Source organism: Sinocyclocheilus grahami, unplaced genomic scaffold (assembly GCF_001515645.1).
Source record: "Sinocyclocheilus grahami isolate Dianchi unplaced genomic scaffold, SAMN03320097.WGS_v1.1 scaffold731.1, whole genome shotgun sequence".
NCBI classification, from domain to species: domain Eukaryota; kingdom Metazoa; phylum Chordata; class Actinopteri; order Cypriniformes; family Cyprinidae; genus Sinocyclocheilus; species Sinocyclocheilus grahami.
Window position 1 is genome coordinate 311,486 of NW_015505910.1, and position 17,856 is coordinate 329,341.

Sequence of the window (17,856 nt, forward strand, 5' to 3'; positions counted from 1 at the left end):
TAAATGCAAACACACACACACACACACACACACGTGTGTACACATTATTTGCTGCAAAATTGGACTTTACCCTAACAAGTATTACTATAAGTAATAATCTACTATTACCAAAAAGTATGGTACATGGTACTATATTACCTTATTTTAAGCCAGTAATCCCGTTTGTTTGACATGATAGAGCCATAACATTCCTTGAGAACCATATAAATATCATGGTACATGAATATGAAAATCATAACCATAATCAAAGTACCAAGGCATTCCCATACATATTCATTATGTTTCGTCCATAGTATTTGCATGGTACTCCAACATACTTCAGAGAATACCATATGTCCAAAAACATAGATAGCAAGGCACTTTTTGTAAGTTTAAGATTTATATCTATATTTTTAAGGTTTATTAAGGTAAATGTAAACCCGGAGGTATTTTTATTTATTTTTTCATTTAAAAAAAAAAGGAAAACAGATTTTATACCCAATTTTTATACCACTTCTTTAATTGAAAATAAAGTAGGCGAAATGTATCTTGATTTAGGGATGTTCAAATATTTGTATGGGAAAACCAATAAAAAGGTAGATAATAATTTTTAGCAATGCATGCAACATTTAATGCCATGACTTTATGAATCTGATTTAAGACCTTTTTAAAGACTTAAATTGTGGAAGGATGAATGTAGACTTTTTAAGTATTTAACCCTATATTTTTTCATCTGAGTTCCACTGAGGCACATGAAACAAGCCATTTGTATTGTAACCACATGTTCTGTTCATCCTATAAAACCTAGAGTTTTCATTATATGACGCTAACATATTAAAATAATTAAGGGAAAATAAGAAGCTACTTTCAAAATTACTATTAATATTATATTTGTATACATACAGCACATTAAAAAGGCAGTGAAGTGAAACTCAGCAGTAACAGCTCGGTAACGCTAGGTGGCGATAAAAGCAGAACAGCACGAAAGACCCTCCTCAAATAAATAGAATATAAAGTATAATTGTTATTTTTATTATTAATAATTGTTTTTTTATGTAAAGTTCTGTTAGTCACTCTGGTCCACACTCCAGTATAGTAGGTGGTGGTAATGCACCTTAACGTTGGATGCCACCCGCCATAAAACACGAAGAAGAAGAAGAAGACCCTCCTCAAAAGAACAGATGAGTGAAAGCTGAAAGTTCTTCACTCATATTCAAACACGTGTTTGTCTATGTTTAGGACATTTCTATACATGTTTAGGAAACTGTAAACTCCAGATGAAATGAGTAAAATGTCCGGTCTGATCCGAGCATGTCCTTGTGAACTTTGAACTGATGAAAACCGCTGATAATGTGTTTTTAACACACCTCGTGTGATCGACAGTGCAGGATCTGTCAGACGCAAACCGACCACTTATTAGAAATAAACAATAACAATAACCAAATTAAACAGTAAGTAGCTAACATTTTTATCTATCTATCTATGTAGACTTGCACTTACACCTGCAAACATTTTAAATGTATTTATCCATTGAAGACAGTTCCACCCAAAAGTGAAGTTGCTGTTATTATTTAACTTACTCGCCTGCATGATGGTCTCATGTTGTTCTTTAGGGATTTGGGGAACGATATATGGGTCAAAGACGAGACGTCACCATTTTGGTGTCCGCATCAAATTAAGTTTACAAAAGTAATTTTCTATACATCAAAAGACATGTTAAATACAAGTAAAGAGTCTGCTTTCATATTTCAAAAAACTGGTGAAAGTCAAAATATGGGGGAAATAAGGTTCCAAAGTGTAAAATTGTCATTCAGCGTAGGTAATGGTCTGGACTTTGATTTTACCATTACATCTTTAAATAAACATAAAATACCAAGTTAAAAATACATTTGATGTCTTTGCATTTTCAAGTAAGTATTGGCTGTATTATATTAAAAGGACTATGTCTTATTGTTTTTTTAAGTATTTAAATAACCAGGGGACTTTTGTCCCGGAAATGCAGTTTATCAGAGGTCATTCAGTGTAACAAGAACAAGATGCCATTCTGAAATCATATAAAAAGCTGATAGTCATTTAACAGTGTGTGACACCATCAGATGGCACCCTAAAGACCATGTGGTGCTGCAAGAAAAGTGAGATTATTGCTCTTAAAGGGGTCCTATTATGCTCTTTTACAAAGTCTTGATTTTGTTTTGGGGGTGTACTAGAACAGGCTCTCATACTAGGTTGTTCAAAAAACACATTCTTTTTCACATATTTTACATTATTACAACACCTCTCTCCCCAGTCTGGCATGAACGGCTCGAATAGTTCCTGTATCAGATGAAGGCCCGCCTTCTGAAATACTGAAATAGGACCCCTTTAAATATTTGATAATTCCATCTTTTCATGGTGTGGTAACATAGGTTACAAAAACACATGTCATTCAGTGAAATGCCAAAAAACACTTTTATTGTGAGATTTATGGTAAGATAAATAGATTTTGTGAATAATTGTGATTAACTGGACTGGTCAAGCTCACTGTTTGAAATGGATGGCCAGTTGATAGCCACTCTCAACACTCTCAGTTGCTTATCATTCATGTAGACATGGGCCCATGGAAAGAGTTATGAACATGAAGCCAACTGTGTGTTCACAAACTTATTCAAAGTTTATTATTACTTCAACAGATTGTATAGTCACATCGTAAGGGGTGGTGCAGTGGTGTATCCAATGAGAATTATACACCACATATGTGTGGTATACAAGCCAAGAAATATACGTTATATAAAATGGAAGTCTGGCCAGGAAGTTCTGGACATATTAGGCATACACTTGGCCGAGGATACCTTTTCTCAACTGAACTATACAGTTCGGTCAGTCCAAACTCAACCTTCGGGCCTATAGCCCCCGTCCTCCTCTGATCATTTGAACTCCTGAGGAAATATACATATATGCGCATGCGTTTATAAGAGAAAAGACAAAAGAGGGGAAAGAGAGAACCCTAAAGGGAGGAGGGAGCATAGAGAGGCAAAATCACAGAAACATCTGGCAGAGAGCATGATATAATTTAACAATAACTATAACAGTAACTGCAAGCCTCGACACCAATGAACGATAGCAATGTTCATTCTAAGCATGCGCTGCAGGTTTATCTTCTGCTGCTTTAAATGCTCAAGCTCTTTAAAGTGGAATGGATTCTGATTGGCAGTCACTGCTTTTATCATTCATCAACTGTAAAAAAATAAAAAATAAATCCAACAATATAAAGGAGATTCTGCCATTATCATTTCTCGGTGCAGTTATTGTTATTTGTGCTGTGGAATCTGCTATTCTTTTATTTTTAGAATGATTTTTTAAAACTATATCTTTATCTTTATCATTATAGTTACCGAACTTGGTGTGAACGTGCCTTTAGCAAGGAAAAGAGAAAGGTATTGAGGATTGCAATTGTCAGAATAATGCCCCTCGCTACAGTATGTCACAAGTTCAACAGAGATCAGTTGAGGGGATTCTCCACCCAAATACTCATCCTGATAATGTCATTTATGTTGGCAAACAGAAAGTGTTAATAAATATGGCTGCAAGCAGCAATATTTGGGTCAGAGCAAGTCAGAAACAAAGTGACAAGCTAAGCAAGCATGGCAGGGGAGCATCAGTAAAATGCTTATTATATTTTAAAATTTGCTTCTGCAGTCATTTACTCAGGAATATTATTAAAACTAATTTAATGACACAGACTAATAATAAAAACATTTCAGTTATGGGAACAATGAGCGTAACAAACCATGGTCATTCAGCGTAACAGATATATTTATGTAAAAATGAAACAATATACTTATTGTGACTTGTACTTAAAAATAATATGTGATCATACAAAATTTTATTATATTTTAAATGACTTTCACTTCCCTACAAAAACTTCTTGCTGACAAATAGGTCAAACCTAGTGGTTTGAAGGACATTAGCTGTCATAGCCAGTTGCTGGTGTGCCCTTGACAGCCACCAGAGAGCACGCTGCTGCATTATTGTTTGTTTTGTTCTGGACTTCAGTTCCTATCACCCCTTGCACTGATTATTCCTGTCAGCTCACTGTTATTTATACCATGCTCACTTTAGTCTTGGTTGCTGCAGTATTGGACCTGTTACGTTGTGTTTTCTGTTTCTTTGGGCCTCATTTATCAATCTAACGTAGAAACGAGCGCGGATCTGTGCGCACAAATCAACTTACGACAGAGTTCACGTGTGATTTATGAAACATTCGTATGCCGCCGATCTCATCGTACGAATGATCGCATGTTGATAAATGTGGCGACAGAAAACAATCGTCATTTGCATATCACGCCCCTAAAAACACCCTGGTTTAGAAGCCTCGCCCCTAGAGTTTACGACACGGAGAAACGAAACACGGCCAAAAAGAGGAAGTGGTCTCGCTAAAGAGAAATTGATCTTACTCCAAAAACACCCGTTAACCTTGTAATTGCAAACAATTAGGCTACATTAATATATGTAATTTATATGTATATTAAAATACTGGTAAATATAAACAGCCTATTTAGTTCCCCTCACTCTACAACAAATATTTTAAATTTAACGGTATTCAGGAATCCCATCAGATTATATTTCAAGTCCACTTTAAGCAATATATTGCTATAAAGCTTGATGACCAAAAAACATGAGTTTGTCATTTTGATTTGCTGTCACATCCGAAGAAATGCTGTGTGAGAAACACCCCAGCCGGCATTTCAATGTTGATTCACTAGTGTTCCGTTTTCCCACACTCTACCCTATAAGTAACATTAAATTTTTTTTATATTTTATGTGCCTATACATAGTATATAAAATGCTATATTTTCATATTATACCCTGTATATGTTTGTGTGTGTATATCTACATCTCAACATGCATACATTTAAGATACAATGCATTTTTAAAAAGTATTTTCCGTATTCTGATGATTTCTTCCTATTCCTTTCTATTTTTGTTCCTCTTCACAATCCAACAGTGCACTTTGTGATCCGGCGGTATCAGCCCTCTGACCGAGAGGCTGTGGAAACAGTTTTCCGGAAAGGAATGATGGCGCACATCAATCCTGCATTCATGTACGCCATGACCCGGCCTCTGCACATCGCTGTAAGCCTCTTCTTTTACATTGGTGCTTATGTGATGGCTGGACAGTCAGTCGTTCTGGCCCTGGTGTCTGGAGGAGCCTGGATCGGCCTGGTGTACTTCTGCTGCTATGAGTTTTATGCCAGCTACATCCAGGCGAAACTGAACACGGACATGCAGGACATCCCGGGTTACTACCTCAGCAATCCAGATAACTGCTTCTGGGTGGCCGAGGCTGAGATACACGGCTGGCCTCAGGTTTTGGGGATGGTGGCTGTGGAAGGCAAAAGTGACCCGGGAAGCGAAGGGAAAAAGTATGGAGAGCTTTACCGGATGAGTGTTTCATCCACCTGTCGCCGTTCTGGTCTCGGTTTATGGTTGGCCAAAACTGCTGAGGACTTCTGTAGGGAACGCCACTTCTCAAAGATCGAACTGTCCACCACTTCTGCACAGAAAGCGGCCCTGGCGTTGTACTTTAGGCTGGGTTTTAAACTTGTCCTGGTGCATACTCAGTCTGCATCTCCCAAGTGGATGATCTGGATGACTAGAGCCACATTTCTGACCATGGAGAAGAACATTTGATCCTTAGCTTCTCATCTAAAGGCTTAAATCCTAGTTTTATCGTTTTGATTGATGTACTGTTTTTCTTTCATAATCATAGCTGCATGGTTATACTGCACTTTTTATAGACATGTTATAGCACTGTTTTATGATACATAAATGTGATTAAATATGTCACTTTTCCATTTGATTCCTTTTTTATTTCTCGCTTGCAATACATATCTAAATTTCCTTATTTCAGTTATTAATTTTTCCCCCCCAGTTTTTTATTTTAATAAATTTTATTGCACAGCCCAAATGAAAATTAAAAGTTTGGAATAATTAAAACTACTTTTAGTGTTTTTGAAATATTTTTTTCTTATGCGCACCAAGACTGCATTTATATGTCTTCAGTGTCACATGATCTTTCAGAAATCATTCTAATATGTGATATTAGAATATATTTTAAAAACCATTTCCACAAACATATTAAGCAGGAAGACACTGTTTTCAACATTTGTAATAAGAACCGTTATTAATAACTAAGCATTAATAAGAACTGAGAAGCAAATCAGCATATCAGAATGTTTTCTGAAGGATCATGTGACACTGATGACTGTTCAGTATAGTAATAATAAATTAGGGTAAAGTGTGCTTTCATAAAAGTAATAATGCTCCTATAATAAACACTCTACTGTTGTACTACTTCTAAACAGACACTCGAGGGCGGCATCAACCTTAAAATATCCATTGCTGCCCCATTAGCTAAAAAGACCTCGTGTGGATCAGAGGGATACTTTCTATCCAAATTGCATGTTAGATCGTTTGGTCCCTGTGAAAGTTGACGAGTAATGAATGTAATGCACAATAATGCACTGTAGTGCGTTTAGTGGTTTCCTATACACTCTTAAAAATAAAGGTGCTTCAAAAGTTTCTTCACAGCGATGCCACAGAAGAACCATTTTTGGTTCCACAAAGAAGCATTCAGTCAAAGTTCTTTAAAGAACCATCTCTTTCTTACCTTTTTATAATCTGAAGAACCTTCTTTAGCCACAAAGAAGCTTTTGTGAAACAGAAAGGTTCTTCAGATGTTAAAGCTTCTTTATGGAACCATTTAGACAAAAAAGGTTCTTCTATGGCATCGTGAAGCACCTTTATTTTTAAGAGTGTACTTGAATATGTTTTTTTTGCACATCATTTTGTGAAATATTGCAACTACATCACAGCAGTTTTAAAACAACATATGCAATTTTCCTTTTACACTTTAATATTTTGTTCCTCAAAGAGTGGCATTCTGTTGCATCACAAGTACATCTAGTTCATGTCACATCAGAAAAATCAGTTTTAAAGCCACGGTATTCATATTTTACAGTTTCCCAAATGATCATGCTTTCACATGTCAGAAAGTAATTGAAAGTATTACAGGTATTGCTCAGTTTCACTAGGATTAGAGCTGAATTCAAGGCACAGGGCGATTTTTGACATTGAAAGTAGAAAGATTTATCTGAATTCACCACATATTCGAATAAACCAAATATATTGTACAATGGTTCTGAACACTTCTCGTACTACTAGATGTAGTGATGGCCAGCCCATACAGAGATTATACTCACATTTATCTGCCTCCGAGTAAAGATGTCTTAAAGTGAATGACCTTTTGAAGATTACGAAAGCTTCCATTTTAATTGCTGTGGTATACAGTAAGAAAGCATGAATGATAAGGAGACTGCTGATAACACATATAAAAATTGATATAGGTTGGTTTGTTTAAGGTTTCTACAGGTTAAACCAATTTCATTCAGCTCATGTGTGTGTAAAGGTTAGTTATTTATGATATCAGTCAAAGTTTGGAGTCAGTATGTTTTTGAATGAAGTCTCTTTCATTCACCAAGGCTGCATTATGTATTTATTTATTGGATTAAATACAGTAATATTGTGAAATATTATTACAATTTAAAAGAACCGGTTTCTATTTGAATATATCGAAAATTGTAATTAATTGCTGTGATCAAAGTTGAATTTTCAGCATCATTAGGCTTCAGTGTCACATGATCTTCAGAAATCATTCTAATATGCTGATTTGCTGCTCAAGAAACATTTCTGATTATTATCAGTGTTGAAAACAGTTGTGCTGCTTCATATTTTGTAGAAACTGTGATAAATGTTTTTCAGGATGTTTTGATATATTATTTATTTAGTTAGTTAGTTAGTTAGTTTCAACCTTCATATATCAAATTATATTTCAAAATGTATTTCAAGGGCAGGAAAATGCAATCTGAAACTTCCAGTTCTACTATAACCTACATTTAGATCAAAACTAGATTTAAAATTAATTAAATTTTTATTATTCATTATTACTCATTAATTAATAAGAATTTTCTATAAATATTACATATGTGAATGTATTTGCATTTCAATATATTGAGGGCAAAATATATTTTGAAATGCTTTTAAAAATATATTTATATATAAAATATACAAAAACTGGCCAAAAAATATTGGTCAAAAATATATTGATGTAAATGTACTGTGAAACATATTTTAGAAAAAATATTTTTTTTTAATTTTTGCCCATGTTTGTATATTTTGACATTTATTTATTTTTTTGCTGTACAGGGTTGAATGAATATTTGCATCCATATTATTATTATTATTATTATCAAATGTATCAAAAGTTGTTGATTACTGCGGTGTATTTTTCTTGGAATTCTATATATTTTTTTCGTCATATAAGTGAACTGGAAAACCTCACAGAATTGATGCCAGTCTCAGGATTTGAATAATGTCAGTGTTGAACGTGTTGTTTGAGCTTGACATTGATCAAGCAAGAATCCAGTCTTGCGTCAGCAGCTCTACTATGGGATAAACACATCCTGCAAGAACTCGTATAGGAAACTAATAAGACAAGAACATGACAATTGAATTACAGTAATGCCATTCCATTACAGTTAGATCATGTAAACAAAATAAAATAAATAAACATTAGGTTTGGATGATTCAGTCACTGCTTGACTTTAATTGTGGAACTACTATAAACACGGGCGGCAATCAGGCATTTGACTTTATTGCATTGCTCTATTGGCGTAGTGAGTTTGTTTTTGCTCTAAACCCACACGACTCGAGGTGAATGACACTGGCATCAGGCCAAAGCAAAGGGACGTTGAGAAACTGGGGTTAAAGTTACAGTAGTTACTGTTATATTACTTGGCAGTGTTTTTGTGTGCCGTTCTGTCAAAACATCAGGTTCATAGCTTGTGAAATACCAGAACATGATGACATTATTGAATCTGTGTCAGTCCAGTGTCAGCTGACAGGCTCAGAGTGGCCAATTAACCCAAACACCCCCATCCACCCCATGAACCCCCGAGAACAGGTCAACACACAGAGCAAAATAACGACAACAGCAATAATATATAGACACATTCATGTTATTATTTTAATATGATTTTTATTGAATAATATTATTTGTATTTATTATATTTTACCTGTCGGAATAAGATGCTTCACTGACATCAGAAACAGCCATTCCATTACAGTTACAGTATAGATCATGTAAACAAAATAAAATAAATAAACATTAGGTTTGGATGATTCAGTCACTGCTTGACTTTAATTGTGGAACTACTATAAACACGGGCGGCAATCAGGCATTTGACTTTATTGCATTGCTCTATTGGCGTAGTGAGTTTGTTTTTGCTCTAAACCCACACGACTCGAGGTGAATGACACTGGCATCAGGCCAAAGCAAAGGGACGTTGAGAAACTGGGGTTAAAGTTACAGTAGTTACTGTTATATCACTTGGCAGTGTTTTTGTGTGCCGTTCTGTCAAAACATCAGGTTCATAGCTTGTGAAATACCAGAACATGATGACATTATTGAATCTGTGTCAGTCCAGTGTCAGCTGACAGGCTCAGAGTGGCCAATTAACCCAAACACCCCCATCCACCCCATGAACCCCCGAGAACAGGTCAACACACAGAGCAAAATAACGACAACAGCAATAATATATAGACACATTCATGTTATTATTTTAATATGATTTTTATTGAATAATATTATTTGTATTTATTATATTTTACCTGTCGGAATAAGATGCTTCACTGACATCAGAAACAAAAAAAGAAAAAGAAAAAGAACAATTCTAGAAACATTTCTTATTATCAGTGTTGAAAACAGTTGTGCTGCTACACATATTTCAGTACCATTCAAAACTTTACAGTAGGTAAACTTGTTAAAAAGAAAGAAAGAAAGAAAGAAAGAAAGAAAGAAAGACAGAAAGAAAGAAAGAAAAATGTGTTAAACATGGATTTTAAATTGATCAAAGGTGACACATTTAAATACATTTATAATGTTACAAAAGATTTCTATTTCAAACAAATGCTGTTTTTTAAACTTTCTTTTCATTGAAATGCAATGTTTTCAATGTGTTCAATATTGATAATAATAATAATTGTTGCTTGAGCAGCAACTCAGTATATTAGAATGATTTCTGAAGGATTATGTGACACTGAAGACTGGAGTAATGATGCTGAAAATTCAGCTTTAATCACAGAAATAAATAACATTTTAATATATATTAAAATAGAAAACACTTCTTTTAGATTTTTACTGTATTTTTACTGTATTTTTATCAAATAAATGCAGCTTTGGTGAGCAGAATATGTGTACACACACACACACACACACAAGGCATGTCTGAATAGAACATCCAGTTTAAAAAAAATAAAAAATAAACTTTATCCTTAATTTCTACAGAGAAATAGTCATTATATTCCTCATATTTTTGTCTGATATAAAATCTTTTTTTTGAGATTATTTTATCAGACAGTGAAACCATGATTCACTATAGTATGGAATTATTACAATGTCCAGCTGGCATGGCATATATGTGTGTATGTAAGTGAAAGCAAATAATTTCCATTTATATCAGACCACAGAATTTAATTTCAACCTTTTATTAAGAACATAAGCGATGAAAAATATCCAGTGAATTTCTAGACTCTCATGGTTTTCTTTTCAACAATCACTCATTGTTTTCTCATCACTCATACAGACAAACTTTAAACATATTATACATATTTATTACTGAGTACATAAATAGAATGTTACATTTCTGTTTTATATAACATATATATACAGCATTTCTACACCTTTTGTATTAAAAAAAAGAAGGAAAAAAAAACAATTTTACATAATACTGTACATGGAACGATTTCAGTACTAAATAATATTGCATAGAAATTTTACCATCTCTACACAATAATTTTAGTTAAATATTTTTACTATAGTAATATACTAGATAGCAGCAATTATGGAAAAACCTTAAATATTTATTTTAAGCTGTCATTTTAATAAAGTAAATAAATAGAGGAATTATTTGCTAGTATCATAACACAATATACAAACAGTTTGAGGTATAAGTGTGAGACTGATACATTCTATAGGTTAGCAGCAGAAAATAAAGGCCTCGTAATGTGTCAGATCCATTTATATGGAGTCATCCGTTCAGGTTAGTATCTGCAAAGACAAAAAAAAACAGGTTTCAAAACACAAGAGAAGAGCCTCAAAATGCACACAGGAGCATCAAACTTCTAACTGGTCTGAATGAGATGTTTGAAGTCATTTTCATACCTCATCGGCGGACAAAAGCCACGGGAAGCTCTCGGCTGGGAACCAGAGTTCCTGCGTGCAGCGCATCCACCGGCTCATGATCTGTGGCCACAATCTCATAGTCACGTAGTATCTGTGATGAAGAGCGTGAACACATGACATTAATCTACTCATATGAACACCTAGAAGTATTGCTTTAGCCTTTAGTGTCCAGTAATCGTACCCAGCACAGACTGAGTTGGATCTGTAGCTCAGCGAGCCGCCGGCCGATGCACATCCTCTTTCCGATCCCAAACGGCACGTGTGCGAACGGATTGATGGAGCTTTTCTCCTGAAGCCAGCGCTCTGGTCTGAACTGCTTCCCATTGTCAAAATACTCCTCGTTTGAAGCGATAGCCTGACTGTTGATCATCAGGATGGTCTGGGAACATCATGGGAAATAGCGATAAATAAATGTAATGCACTCAAATTCCCTGAGATTCCCTTTATGCAATGCATAAAATGTCTATACAACTTCACATTTAACAGATAAAATGATAAAGCAATGACGGGACACAACCTAGTTACTGTCTTGTGGCACTTTTGCATATCTTAGTAAGCCTTTTAAAATAAAATATATAATACTTTGTATTATAATGATAGTTTAATATTAAACATAATTGTATATTATATTTGTATATTTATTTAAAAGTATAATATTTAGTTATAATGAATTATATTTTATACGTATATGTAAAATTATATTTATAATTATATATATATATTATATAATAAATATATGTATTAATTATTAATTATTATTATTATTAAGATAATATATACACAATTACATATAGTGTATGTATATATAATATAATTATTAATTGTATTAATGTTTAATTTATCATAAAATATATGTGAACTCTAATTAAAAATATTTGTTAATTATAACTAATATTACTAATTAATTTTAAACATTTATTACTATATATAACATTTAAAAAATCTAAATATAATTTTAAAAAGCAGTTACTTATTAAATACTGACTATTTAAATGTTTTACTATTGTTACATATTTTTGTGTATTAGAGTATCACATTACTAATATTGCAAAACGTTCAATTCTATTGGAATCTATGGTGCTGTCATGAGAGGAGCATTTTTTGCTTCTAATTTATAGCTTTTTAAATCAGTCTTGTATGGGTTAGGATGCTGTCTTAGAATGGAGCTGCCAATAGACTTCCAGGCCTCTCATTGGCAGTAGCGAGCAGGTCTAATAATGAGATACTCACTCCTTTGGACAGAGTATAATCGCCCAGCACGGTGTCTTTATCTAAGGTACGGCTGGTGAACGGCACAGACGGTGAAACTCTGCGGGGGGAAAAAAAGACAACAATGAACCTCTTGCTTTTGAGAATTTTTGAGCGTGAGCATTTTATTAATCTAAAGAACCCTTTTGCACCAATTTGGAATAGAAAGGTTTCTGTGGATATTAAAGGTTCTTCATGGAATCATTGACGCTAATAAAGAACCAGTGTAAGAACCATTTTTGGTTCCGCAAAGAACGTTTCACTTAACGGGTCTTAAAAGATCAATTTGAAAAACATATTAAAAATCAAAACTTTTTTCGCTATAGTAACTTTATAGTAACTTTTTTTTAAAGTGTGTAAGAACCATTTTGAGTTCCCAAAAAAAATGTTTCAGTAAACAGTTCTTAAAAGAATAATTTTCCTCATTTTTGAAGAACATTTGAATAATATGAAGAACCTTTTTGCACTATAGAACCTTTTGTGGAATGGAAAGATTCCTTGAATGTTAAAAGTTCTTTGTTGGCACTGACATTTCAATGAACAACCTTCAACATCCATAGAACCACTAAAGATTCAAATGTTCCTCAGACTAAAAAAAATGGTCCCTATAAGAATTGTTCACTGAAAGGTTCTTTGGAGAACCAAAAATGGTTCTACCATGACATCTCCGTGAAAACCTTCTTTTGAAACCTTCATTTTTCAGAGTGTAGAAGAACATTTTAATAATCTGAAGAACCTTTTTTTTTTTTTTTTTACTGTACAAGATATAAAGGTATTATTGAATATTAAAAAAATGTACTGGCATTGATGGTTCCATGAAGATCCTTTAAAATCCATTTACACCTTTCCATTCCACAAAAGGTTCTTCAGATTATTAAAATGTTCTTCACACTAAGAAAATAATGGTTCTTTTAAGAGCTGTTCACTTAAGGGTTCTTTTGGAAACCCAAAATAGTTCTTCAATGGCAATGATTCGAAACCTGATTTTGGAAACTTTATTTTTAAGAGTGTAAAGAACCTTGTGATGTTCCATGGATGTTAAAGGTTCTTCATGGAACCAATAAAGTTCCAATAAAGAACCTTTATCTTCAAAAGTCTAAGAATCAGTTTTGGTTCCCCAAAGAACTTTTCAGTGAACAGTTCCTCAAAGAACCATTTCCCCCCATTTTAATAATCTAAAGAACCTTTTAGAAAGAAATCAGTAGAACATAATATTTCAGTTGCTGTTTCTTTGTAATTGTGAAATTTACCAGCATCTTTTCAGCGGAAATTGTTTCTACACCAAATCATTTCAGTGTAGCCTATTTTAGGAGCCATTAGGCACATGTTGAAGGATATTTTGCCCACCTCATGGACTCCTTCAGGCAGGCTTTGAGGTAGGGCATGTTCTTGATGTGCTCGGCTCGCGGCGTTTCTCCTGCAGGCACCACGTCCTGGATCTCCTTCAGAAGTTTAGCTTGGGCGCAGGGGTTACGTGAGAGGTTGAAAATAACCCACAACATGCTATTAGCGGTCTGCAAAGGGAAAACAAGAAGGATTTGTTTGGTCAGTTGGTCCACGCTGTACAGCGTCCCTCCCTGAACAGCGCGCTACGCCTGCTCTGCCTCATTCTTCTGACTTATGTGCTTGATTGAGCTAAGCTGTGTGTTGTTCAATCTTAGTCTGGATAAGAGCAGAACAAAGACGAGTTAAATCAACTGTTTTCTTAGCTCGCTCGCGTGTGACTCGAAAACAAGCTAGTGAAAAACTAGTTGGTTTGTGTGGGATCATGAAAGTGCGTACCGTCTCCACTCCTCCGACCTGGAGTTCGGTTGTGGCGGCGTACAGCTCCTTCTTGGTGAGGTGGCTCTGGTGGTAGATGTCGCAGAGGAAGTTTCCGGTTTTGCCGTTTGATTGCCTCTTCAGATTCTTGTCAATGTAGAGTTTAGCTGTTAAGATGATGGATTGCTTGATTAGTTGGTGATATTTTTGATTAAACATTTTAAAAACAGGACAGTTTGAGTGTGTGTATGTTCTTACATTGTATTTTAAGATTAGAAGTAAATAAAATATTATTTGTTAAAATAGATTTACAATAAATGCATAATTTATATATATATATATATATATATACCTATACCTATATATATACAGTATATAGGTACACTGCCATTGGGGTTAGTTTTTTTATCGAAAATACAGTACAAATATAGTAATAATTGTGAAATATTATTGCAATTTAAAGTAGCTGGTTTCTATGTGAATATATTTTAAAATGTAATTTATTCCTGTCATGCAAATCTGAATTTTCAGCATCATTACTCTTTAGTGTCACATGATCCTTCAGAAAACATTATGATTTGCTGCTTATTTCTGATTATTATCAATGTTTGCAATTTAAAAATGTACATTAAAATTTCTGTATAAATTTAGATCATATTTTGATAAAAGGTTTGAAATACAACTTTAACTTATAAGTGATTTTAACCTTAACTTGTATGTTCATATCTGTTTATGCAAAGCTCTTTAAAGCATCGTTGTGCAACAGATTTATGCAACAATGTTCTGAGCAAATTACATTTCTCTAATAATAATTGTATTTGTTTCTATATATTCTTCTTAATATTCAATACTGAGAGGAATATGCATATTTCAAATGCACTTTGTGCATGAATGTAAATATTCTATTCAATAACTTAAAAAACATATTAAACATATATAACATAACTCAAAAACATTTACAGTATTACCACTTTTGTCTTAATGGTAGGCCTGCGTGTGGAAAGCCTTACTACTAGTCAGGTACAGCACGTGCTGCTGTTGTTTAGCTGCAGGGAAAATGAAGTGTTTGTGAATGTGTTACAGGTGCTGCGAGTGAGCCGCCGCTAATGGAGCAACAGTAGCACAACAAACTGTGAGTAATTCAGCCTCACGCCAACATTCCTCCCTCCCTCTCTCCGCTCCTGCTACTACAAATATTTGGCTGGATTCTCATGCACTTAGGTCACTGCGTTTACTACTGCGGTTCACTCTCTCTCTCTCTTGCTGTGTGCATGGATCTGCTATAGCGGGTCGGAGTGGAAATGAAAGCTTTATGTCAACTGATTAAGGAGCTCTTTAATACCTGTGCTAAAAATACGATCCCAGGCCGCTGTGTGATCTTGCCACGTTTTCGTATTGAAGGTCTTGTGGAGCTCCACGGGAGTCACCATCATCAATCCAAAGGTGCCCATCATCTAAAAGTGAGAAAACACACATTGAACTATGAAACCCTTTGCAACTTTGCATTGCATTGCATCAGAAGAGACGTAGATAAAGCTTATGCACTTTAGAGTGTGTTACTCACTGTTTGAACTATTAATTGGGACAAAAGATGGTCAATTTACCGTCTTTACTGAAGTGATGAAATCCATGGCCTCGTTGCTGATGCTGTCTTGCAAGAGTCCAAAACGTTTGTCATAAAGCACATAGCAAATCGCTAAAAGGCCAAAAGAGAAAGAAATGTAATGCATTTCATTATAGTAATTCAGTGTATGGCAGACATGGCATGAAACTCACTTTCAAAGGACCACTTGTTCAGTTCAAAATACAAATCATCGATCTTCCCGTTGACTTGGGCTCTTCCGATCCTCTTTATCAAATCAGCCGAAACCTTTCCATAAAGACACCAAGCAGTCATTCAAACAGTCTTTGCACGAATGCGAACTATGCTTGATATTTCTCAAGCAGAACTCACTTCATTGATTTTGCCGTCCAGTTTCATGACTTCGGTCGGCTTCATGAGTTTCTGCTGGAAAGCGCTGCGCACCCGCTGCCAGTCCTTTCCTTCCCTGCAAATACATTTGTTTGCATTTTAGAATATTATGAAATAAGCAATTAAATCTCACATGCATTTGTAAATGAATTATGATATTTACAGTATAAGCAGCCCATAAGCCTCGTCCCGCATGTCTCTGTAGGCTTTCCATGGTTTGATCTCCAGTCTCTGAGGATAGTTGCTCTCTTTTCTGTAAAGAGCCTCCAATAAACATGGTGCACCAATGTGAACCGACTCAAAAGAGCCCAGCTTCATCTGGAAGATCTTCCCAAACTTCTTATGGTAATGGATCTGAGGTTAAAAACACGGAAGGACAGAGAAAACACCCTTAAAACTGAAGAAATGTACAGGAACGAATGAATGAATAAATAAATAATGTTTTTTTTATTTAAACTATATAGGACAAGGTGGGATTCAAATAAGCATAAATAAGTTAAAAGTTAAAACAATTAAGTAAATAAATAAGTTATAAGTTATGAAAAGAATGCAAAAAAGTAACGCATTCATTATATAAAAAACAGTAAACTTCACTAAACATCAGAGTTATGTAATAGTGTATATATAAATAAGAAAATTTTAACCATAACCAGTAACCATAAATGAAAAAAAGTTTCAATAAATTTCACTAAAAAATTAAAGTTAGTTTATAGTGTACATATAAATAAGAAAACTAGAAATGAAAATAAATTGAAATAAAATCATGCATTTACTTTCACTATTAATATTATTGTTATTATTAATGGAAAGCAAGGCATACTGTTTATACTGTATACTATACTTTTGCATAAAATGCATAAAATGAAATGTATGCATAAAATGTAATTATGAAATTAAGTTTAAAGTAATTATTCATTTAAAAAATATTTGGACTAAAAATAATAGATAATAAATAGAAATGAGAAGGTGAATTTAAAATCTTTCAAATAAATAAGTTTAAAATATTTGTAAAATATATCAAATAAAATAATTGTTTCATAATGGATAACAATAAAGAGGATCATACCAGCGCCTCATGTTGTCTTTTTAGACCTCCTTTCCGGAGCAGCTCGATGAGGCTTCCGAACAGCGGCCAGTTGGTTGGTCCAGGGATGGAGTCGAGACTGTGTGCGCAGGGCGCGCTCTCCGCAGCATCCTTCGAGTCCAGCACGCACACAGATGATGTGGGTTTGCAGTGCTGAAGCCCCACAGACTTCTTCTTCAGCAGCTCCAGAATCTGAGGACCTTTCTGAATATGCGCTCTCATCTTGAAGCGTGCGTAAAAGTGTTCGTGAAGTTTCTCTTAAATGCCACTATATATATATATATACTCGCGGCCGTGTTTATCTCGGTCGGACGCGGTGACCAATCAGGAATCTTGTGTGGAAGTCGAGCCCACCATTCATTTACGGATCCGCTTTGGTGAGTACCGCCTGACCCCACATAGACCGAGGAAGTGCCCTCAAACGCGCTTTATAAATAAACATAACGGAGGTGACGCGGTTCGCTTTGAGCTGCCCTCAGCTCCTCTCTCTGAGTCAACACTGAGACCACGCGACGCCAAGACGCGCAAATA

At 34.6% G+C, this 17,856-nt stretch overlaps 2 protein-coding genes across 2 annotated transcripts; one reads left to right on the plus strand and one right to left on the minus strand.

The window, feature by feature from the left end:
• Nucleotides 1-1,414: 1,414 nt before the first annotated feature.
• Nucleotides 1,415-5,649, plus strand: LOC107560502 (probable N-acetyltransferase CML3; the record flags this gene model as incomplete). Its single annotated transcript, XM_016244703.1, has 2 exons — nucleotides 1,415-1,430; nucleotides 4,964-5,649. Coding segments are annotated over 2 exons (702 nt in total), but the record flags the coding sequence as incomplete, so codon positions are not given.
• Nucleotides 5,650-10,889: 5,240 nt separating this feature from the next.
• Nucleotides 10,890-17,641, minus strand: cyp24a1 (cytochrome P450, family 24, subfamily A, polypeptide 1). Its single transcript, XM_016244722.1, has 12 exons — nucleotides 17,308-17,641; nucleotides 16,405-16,595; nucleotides 16,224-16,317; nucleotides 16,046-16,139; nucleotides 15,874-15,965; nucleotides 15,612-15,723; nucleotides 14,291-14,436; nucleotides 13,856-14,022; nucleotides 12,491-12,569; nucleotides 11,442-11,639; nucleotides 11,240-11,351; nucleotides 10,890-11,125 (listed from the first exon to the last, which is right to left on the minus strand). The coding sequence occupies exons 1-11, from the start codon at nucleotides 17,545-17,547 to the stop codon at nucleotides 11,241-11,243; spliced, it is 1,524 nt and encodes a 507-aa protein (XP_016100208.1). The 5' UTR covers nucleotides 17,548-17,641; the 3' UTR covers nucleotides 10,890-11,125; nucleotide 11,240.
• Between the last annotated feature and the right edge of the window lie 215 nt (nucleotides 17,642-17,856).